We start from the raw sequence: 9,371 nt of genomic DNA on the forward strand, positions 1-9,371 counted from the left end.
ATTTACTCAAGTGAAATATAAAATAAATGAATGAAACATGTTTGCAGTCAAATTATGAGAGTACCGCGTCACTCATATTTTTTAAAACCAATGTACCTATATATTTTATTTCCTATTGTTTTTGTGAGAACGATAAAATATGCTATACATACAGTGTTTTTATGTAAATTGCATTGTATTATTAATAGAATTCTTTTTACTGAACAATGAAAAATTGTAACATTTTTTAATAATTTTTAATGATTCCTAATTTTTATTTACCTATGTCTTTATATTAAAGATTTCCTTAAATTTTTGTTTATGTAATATAGGAACAAAATGAAAATGTTTTTTTTCATTTTAAACTGCTATTTTCCTAACAAAATACGCTATAACCTTCAATGGGTATTTCAAAAACCGCTATAACACTATGTTACTTACAAAACCCGCTATAACCAAACATTTAAGTCTTTTATTTAATCAGTGGACTAGAATATAACATAAATAGGTATGCAAAATATTTCCAAAAATGATCTATCTTTGGGCAAAAAAAGAAAAACATCGATAATCCCTTTATCCATAAATAGAGATTATTCAACATCACCTTGGAGAATGCATGAACACTAATATGATAATGTCAGTTCAATCAAAATTGGTTATGTTAGTAATGTACTAATTATAATTAATTAAGTATTCTGCCTAGAAAATATTTTTAAATATATTAATTATTATTGTGTGTAATTAATTTGTAAAAATAGAGGTTTAAAGTCCAATATCTCACCATAATTTTTGGTGATAGCAATAACTAGTGTTTTTTTGACATTTCGGATAACGCATGGCAACACACATCTGAAGTGACACGATTGAATTTGACATTGACGTGACTCTCGAAGATTTTTAAAACAAATAATTAAACAGTAACTTGACATGGACGTGGTGACATGTACAAATCCGGAAGTTAGAGGATGAAATTTATTATAATAATACAGTGAGAGAAGAATTTATCATACCGCAATGGCCGTAGAATCGCTGTTGCCGGCTACCATTTCTCTATTTATGTCGATAGTGTCATATTTCGTAACTTACGATGTCATTTCGAGGATTAAACCGATGTTCTTGAAGGCGAACCTCTTTGGCATTGATCTGTGCAAGAAAGAAAAACAACAAATGTAAGTAGAATATCGTATATACGTTGGAGTTTGATAAATATGACGACGTCAGGCTTATCAGAGAACTTTGAGAGCTCTTCATTATAGCGACGTCGCCAGATGCAATCCTCGCAGACTGGGCCAAAGATCTTTTGAAAGATTCTACACTCAAACACGTGTAATTTTTGGGAAACACTTACAGCTACTTTCCACGTCTCTGTACCATAGCACAATACTGGTCTCTTAAGTTTGGTTTTTTAGAGGATTTAATCTAGACTAGCTGAGCCAGCTGGCTCTCGCCAGTCTGTCTCGCTAGGTCTTGCAGACAGCTTTTCGTCATAGTGACTTGGTGTTGGATTTTAATAAAATGATAATGGAAATATAAATAGATATAATATGAATACGTGTATTAATTAAGGCGCTAAGTACCAAAAACATAAAAACTGACATTTTTATAGAAAAATGTTCTACATACCAAGGCCAATAATTTCAACTATAGTCCAAGTGCCTCAAGTAAGTCAAAAAAATACAGCAAAATAATTAAACCTGTCGACGTTGTAAGTCCGTTGGCGGGTTTTATTTATAATGGTGTAAGTAGCACTGCAGTGGTCAACGGCATTCAATATAAAATAGCTGACGATGGTGTGTTGACACTTGCGAGTTCTTAATACTTAAAATTATAGAAGCTGCCGTGATTGATTTACACTGTAAAACTACATTTTTCAAAAGGTGTGCTTCATGAAATTTTACTGCAATGACTCGGTATTTTGTAACTACAGGCAATACAACTTTTTGGTACTTAGAGCCTTATTTAATACACGTATTCATATAATATCACCGATTTTGATAAATACAGGGATTCATATGACAGAACGGAGTAAAATCAGGCTTGGGAGGTCTTTATTAAACAGTGTATTGGTTCAGGTCGATGTGATGATGATGATGATGACGATATGAATATGTAGATAAATGTAATATAACCGATTTTGATAAATACATAAATTCATATGACAAAAAAGAGTAGAATCAGTCTATGGAGGTCTTTATTAAGCAGAGGATTGGGTGTGTAAGAAAATATCGGATATAAACGTCACGTACATGTAAAATCATGGAAAATTTCTGAAATGTGTTTAATTCAATCGGTAGATGAATCGGTAGCGCACATTTCGAAGTGAAGATGTAAAAATAGCAATAAAATGTCGCTTAAATGAGCTGTTGGTGTATTTTCCAAAATCTCTTAGGACAATAATATATAGGAGATGCCTATACAGATAATTATAGCTCCTGTTGGCTCTTAATATCCTCATTTTAATTTAGTCACTCATATTGTTATGAACCAATGATGTGATCCGAGGTAAACAAATTTGTTGACAGTCTAGATGCTCTAGATCAGTGCTCCGCAACCGGTATGCCGCGGCACACTGGTGTGCCGCGAGACAATGCTAGGTGTGCCGCGGAGCATTGCTTATAAAACACAAATGATTTTGTATATTATACAATAATTACTTGATAGCCAAAATTGTGTACATGGCTGGTAATAAATAAATTTGAGCACCTGCATAAACTTAATAAAACAATGCAAGGTCAGAATGAAAATATATTGACGTGATCTGACAAATTAGAAGGATTTAAAACAAGGATCTCTACAAATGTACCAAAGGACCTTTCAGACCATCAATGAAATTAATTTTGGATCTGTCTCCAAAACATTTAACTTTGCTTTAAAAGAGATTTCATCATTACTTTCATCCAATCAAATTCGAAACCCCATTGCAACCAATGCCGAAAATTCTATAGAAGCGCTTATACTATTTTCTGGATTTCGGTTAATAAAGAATATCCTCGTATTTTTGACAAGGCTACCAAACTAAGTAAGTAAGGCTAAAAACTTAGTTATTCTATTGCTAATACAAATACATGGAAATATGTAGGTATTGCGGGGCCCAAGCTCAGGGGGGGCGGCGTGGCAGGTCAAGCAGATAAGTGAGATAAACACAAATTACATGTTTGCTCTAATAGCAAAAAAGTCGCCTGCGGCGCTGTTTTACTTCGCTAGCGTTAGTGTTTTAGCACATACAATTGTGGGATACAATTTATTATTATTGTGTCAATACTCGACATATAATTATTGTTAAAACAACTAACCGTAATTCAAGTGGATGTATTAAAAATACAAAAAGTCGCTAAACATAGAATCAATACGATTAATTTTACATCAAACATCATTTGAAAAAACGCTATTTTAAAGTATCACACTGTCTTTAACCCTAGCGATAGGTAGGGGGGGGCGCCGAATATTCTGGCCTGGGGTCAATGTTTTGGTGTATAAATTGTTTTACATGTGTGCCGCGGAATTCTGGGAAGACCTGTAGTGTGCCGTGGCTGAGAAAAGGTTGCGGAGCACTGCTCTAGATCATCTCAAACTTATTTCGACCACCGCCCACTTTGAGATTTAAAAAAAATCTAGTGCCCCCCACATTTTTTAACTTACCTTTTTACATAACCATCCGTTGCGTATCTTAAAAACAGTTATTGCAAATATTATTTTTAAACATGCATTATTATATGGATAGGATAGATAGGGTGTGACCCATATCCTATTTCTGAGAACAAATAATAATGTTTCAATAAGAGGAAATAAAACTCATACTTAATCATATTTAGAAGTATTTTTATTAACATTAAAAGAAGGCTTTGAATTTAAAACTTCGGCACTTCGGACTTTACTGCGGCAAATACAAACTTACACGATTCAGATGGCTTTCAGAGGTTAGTCACGCTTTGGATCCGACTGAAATTTGAAGAGTGATACTTACCAACAGTGATTTAACTTTAAGAATTGTGTCGCCATATTATACATATTTAACCAACTATTCAAGCTACCCTAGTAGCACCTGCAGTGGAGTAATTGTCAGAACATCTACTAGCAAATTCTACATGGTACAATGTTTAATGTCTAGTCAGATCTGAGCATGGATTTTATAGGTTGAGTGAATTGATAACAACTTCCACTCTGTGGACCCATATGCTCCATCATGGAGCCGAAAGTAATGATATACCCTTTTTTATTTTAGTCTGATTGTTTTATAATTTCAGACCTGAGGCAATAGGAGTCGTTTCAGGATGTATTTTCCTCATCACTGTATTTTTATTTATTCCGTTCCCATTCGGAAACACAATACTAAATGTAGAAAGTTTTCCACACAATGAGGTAAGTCAATTAACCACACTCTTTGTTGTTTAATATCTATGGCAAATCTGGCCGCTGGCTAATGGAAAAAAATCTCCTAAACTCACTTACGCCTTGAACAGTTAACTCTGGAAGCTAACTGAAACTCTATGCCATGTGATTAAAATGTCGTGTATTTTTATCAAAATCCAGATCATAGTGTGTAACATTGACTAATGCTCTGTTGGGAATGGGAGGATTCGGCGCTGTACCAATGAATGAATTGTACAAAGGAATAGAAGTACCTTACGGCTTAAACAAATAAGTCTAATACAATGATCTACCTATAATAAAGCAAGACTTATGATTGCTGTAAAGACTCCTGTCAATGGTGTGCTTTCACATTCCAATATTGCAACGATATTGTACCATAATCATTGGAAACGAATCAATAATCCGCAAATTGCAGGATGTGTTTCAACATATTTTTGATTGGGAGAAATTATTAATACAGTATTACACATACATTCAATAATATAACAATCAAGAATATTACGCAGTATACAATGTTTGAACAATTACAGGGCCCACTATAGTCAGGCCATGACACACGATGGTAGTGCTAGTTACTGCTCGTACTTCGAATGCAATATGGTAAACTGTTTGTAGAAAATTTGTTGCATATTGAAATAAATGGTATAATTTGAATGAAATATTCAATCGAAAATCTTCATTTATTGCGAACATGACGTATTCATCCGCATTACATTCGAAGATAATCAATAATTATTAGCACTACCGTCACTATTCGCGATTAATGCCACAGCGTGAATGTCATCGGCCTTCGAACAATTATTAAGTGTTCCGCAGTGTTCATGATTGTTTGGTCACTATATTGAAGTTTTGTAATTAATTTTTGGTGGAATCAGTCATCAAAAATTAACTGACTGATATTTTCAATGTTTCATTTTAATTAATCAATACCTATTATTGTTTTCAGTTTGTGGAATTGCTAGCGGCATTGTTGTCTATATGCTGCATGCTTCTGTTGGGCTTTGCCGACGATGTTCTGGACCTGAGATGGCGCCACAAGTTGCTTCTGCCAACAATCGCCTCACTGCCATTGCTTGTCGTGTACTATGTGAATTTCAATTCGACGACTATTGTCGTGCCGTTGCCATTGAGAGAACTTTTTGGCAATTTTGTAGACATAGGTAATTATAATATAAATAAACGATTGGTCTTACTTTACCCATTCAAGGGTTCAGATTTTTCTTAGGTACTCAAAGATCTAGACCTAGACTATAATAATTGGACTTCTTTTTATTCTAGGGTTCCTATACTACATTTATATGGGAATGTTGGCAGTATTTTGCACCAACGCTATAAACATACTGGCTGGTATCAATGGCCTCGAAGTCGGTCAGTCAGTTGTCATAGCATTGTCTATAGTTTTGTTCAATCTGTTTGAACTGTCAGGAGAAATGCGTAAAGCGCATATGTTTTCACTATACATCATTCTACCATACCTCGGAACATCGCTGGCCCTCATGAAACACAATTGGTGAGTTGAATTCGTTAGCAATCTATTAATCTCGAAAAGTTTAACATTCATTTAACTCATTCGCTGCTGAGTAGATAATGATTTTTTAATTAGCACCTTTAAAATGCACGTTAATTCCATCGATCGGGCGCCTGGCCATTACGCGCCGGGTGCGTCTTCCGCGTCCAAAGTATTAATAAAAATTGTAGAATTTCTTTAAAAATGACCGCCATCTCATTTACTACACCTCTCACCAGAGAGCCATTCCTTAAAGCCCGTTTACATGATTCACTTTTGACAATCATCGCGGAGGAATCATCCCTAGTGATCCGTGTAAACGTAAACGCACATTCATCAACGAATTATCGAAAGTGATCATCCGGAATCAAAGTGAATGCAGTTCAACTGGTTCTATGCGCACTGCGCCTCTGATTACTGTCATCATTTTCCTCATTATATTACGTCGCATTACCCATGTAACAAATAATCACAAATTGTTTGAATTCCAACCTGCACCGTAATTTAATTTGACGCCATTTTGGAATGAATCGAGTATTTCACTTTCGGTGACACGTGTAAACAAAATGTGAATGCCCCTATTCAATTCCCTGTGGATAATCATCCGCAGTGACTCGTCTAAATGAGTCTTTACTTAAAATATTGTAAGACTGTCATAAAATGTCAGCTGTAAAATAATTAAAAAAAAAAAACAATTTTTCTTTATTTTGGATATCTCATCCTATGGACATCCAACGACATATTAGAATCTTTTTTTTTAAATTCAGTATCCCCGACATAATATAATTTGATACCTAACTACTATACTTAATATAATTATGATTTTATGGGGTGCAATTTGGGAAACATGATCGCCATTTTGTGAGAGGGATGATTTTCAGGGGGCTCCCCTTCCTAAATGTCGAGGTTGGGTGTTGACATGATGTATTCCAAGTTTGGTGCTCTCCTCAAAAAATGCAGTTTTCCACTAAAAAATGTTGCTTGCACGAACGAGTGACTAAAAGCGAATTTTTAGACCTGGATAAATAGAGGATCTTTACTAAACCTACAATCCTCTTTAGTTGATCGATCAGGATATAGCAATGCCTACTGAAGAGACCAAAAGTAGACACATTTGTGATTACTCCTCTCCCAATTGGGTTGAAGGAATGACTTAGTAATATTGTGTAGCATAAGATTTTCAATTGTTACCCCGAGTCACATAATATTATATTCGTTTGATTTCAGGTATCCAGCACAAGTTTTCGTCGGCGATACCTTCTGCTATTTGTCAGGAATGACATTCGCCGTCGTCGGAATCCTCGGACACTTCAGCAAAACAACAATCCTCTTCTTCATTCCGCAAATCTTCAACTTCCTGTATTCATTGCCTCAGCTGTTCCACTTTGTGCCGTGCCCGCGGCACCGCCTGCCTACCTACAACTCCAAACTCGATAAGCTCGAGGCCAGCACCTTCAAAGTTGTGCCGAGTGAATTGGGCTTCATTGGACGCTCAGTTATATACGTATTCAAGACCTTCAGATTGGTTGAGTGCAACGAGAAAGATGATATTGTGATTTTTAACAATTTGACTTTAATCAGTTTTGTTCTCATTAAGTTAGGACCTACCCACGAAAGAAAATTAACGATTATTTTACTAATGATTCAATTTTTTGGTTCCTTCCTGGCGTTCATAATTAGGTATCCGCTGGCGTCATACTTTTATGATACGTAACATATGTTTTATGAATCATTTGTCTGTCGCCCATCATTCCAGTGATTTCTAGTGAATGTTTTAAAAGTATTTTTTTAGGACCCGTTCACACTGCGGATGGTGGATGGTCTGTTTTGAATGATTTCTTTTTGATACAAAAAAGGTAAATACTGATAATTATTTTTCAATGTGACAATGCATTACGCAACACAGAAATTATCAATAATTGATAAAACAATGACCATAACACAGTCTCCTGCAGATAAATACAGATGTAGTGGTTGAAAAAATAACTCTCCTACATTGTAATAAGGGGCAATATGTGTTAATTTTTATATCATTATTTTGCTACCACGTCTACAGCTGTTTATTGTAAAATTAAAAATTAATTCTATCTACATATTCCAATTTCAGATTTCATCAAATGCTTTTGATCTATTCTGCAAAACTTGTCCATTCTAGTGTAGAGATTTTGTATGGAGAGTGTGTCAATGTTGACCAGCCTTTCTTTTAATGAGGGTCGAATTCAGAGAACAGATTAATAAATAGAATTCCGATAGACTATTCCCCAATACACTACATTTTGACGCAGGGTTTTGAATGTGTGAGTGTCCTACGAAAATGAACCACACATTATAGACTTGCAATAGTTTGTGTTGCAACCTTCAAATACACCAATATTTAATGAGTGTCAATGCATAAACCTAGACCAGTTACAAAGGACAAGTGTATTCTTAACACATGTTTAAGTTTATCCCATATTCTTCAACACTCAAAATTGGTTGCCTGTTACTCCACACCCGTTAGGTCAGTTTCCTGATCAAATTAAATATTATATACATACTATGTATACTAATTAGGTATTGAAACTAATTATTTTGCAAACATCACTGATTTAGACCATTTTTTTTTATTCAATACTGTAAAGCAGGTATGTCTAGAGTTGGGTATTTCCCGAGAAAATCTCAATCTCGAAATTCGGGATTTCCAAAAAAGAATTCTCGAGCTATGGAAATTGAAAAAAAAACCTGTAAAAATCCTAAAATCTGTGTAAAAAAACAGACGAATTCCAAAAAAATATGATTTTTTTTTATTTATGTAAGAAGACAAACAGAATAGAAGTAAAAAAACAAAAATAATTCAAAACATTACATTAAAATGGAATTTCAAAAAACACAGACTGTCAATCGCTGCATCTGACAATCGCGTACGCTTTTGAGACACAAAATTCCCTGATGTTGCAAAAATTGCGCTCATTTTGAGTCGACGTTGGGTTAATTGTGTTAAATGCCCTGATCAGTCTTTGAACGTTTTGTGTTTTCTGTCCACTTTTTTCATATAGAAAATCGTTTTTTCAATTAATATTTGATAATAAAGAAATCCCGAGAAAGGAATCTCGAGATCCGGGATTTTCCGAAATGTTAAAAATTTCAATTCTCGAGATTCGGGATGGAAAATCTCGAAAATTTCTCGAGAATTCCCGAAACCCAACTCTAGGCATGTCCAACTTCAAAAGTAGGCTATGATCTATATACTTATTATCCAGTATCAAAACCGGCAGTGATCTATGTACTACTCTCCTATTGTCATTCTTCAACAATAAAATTTTCTTTTGTTGACATTTTTTTATAAAAGCAATCGTGCTGGGCCGCAGGTTGCAATGCATCTATTTTGATAGAAATAACCTGAAATCAATCATGTTCAAACCTCTGCAGATTCGGATATTAAGAGTGTTTTTATATAAACCATATAAAAACAAAAGTATCAATGTTTTTCACATACCTAGTAATGGATGATCTTTTGATATTCTTTATTATTTTT

At 34.5% G+C, this 9,371-nt stretch overlaps 1 protein-coding gene across 1 annotated transcript; it reads left to right on the forward strand.

Annotated features, from left to right (window-relative positions):
- Positions 1-824: 824 nt before the first annotated feature.
- On the forward strand, positions 825-8,673 carry Alg7 (Alg7 dolichyl-phosphate N-acetylglucosaminephosphotransferase). Its single transcript, XM_085960314.1, has 5 exons — positions 825-1,148; positions 4,224-4,338; positions 5,297-5,510; positions 5,629-5,860; positions 7,085-8,673. Exons 1-5 carry the CDS (start codon positions 994-996, stop codon positions 7,569-7,571), a joined length of 1,203 nt encoding a protein of 400 aa, XP_085816440.1. The 5' UTR covers positions 825-993; the 3' UTR covers positions 7,572-8,673.
- Positions 8,674-9,371: the final 698 nt, after the last annotated feature.

The sequence above is a fragment of the Rhyacophila brunnea genome, unplaced genomic scaffold, assembly GCF_057557595.1.
Source record: "Rhyacophila brunnea isolate RB1 unplaced genomic scaffold, BYU_Rbru_1.0 scaffold_11, whole genome shotgun sequence".
Lineage (NCBI taxonomy): Eukaryota > Metazoa > Arthropoda > Insecta > Trichoptera > Rhyacophilidae > Rhyacophila > Rhyacophila brunnea.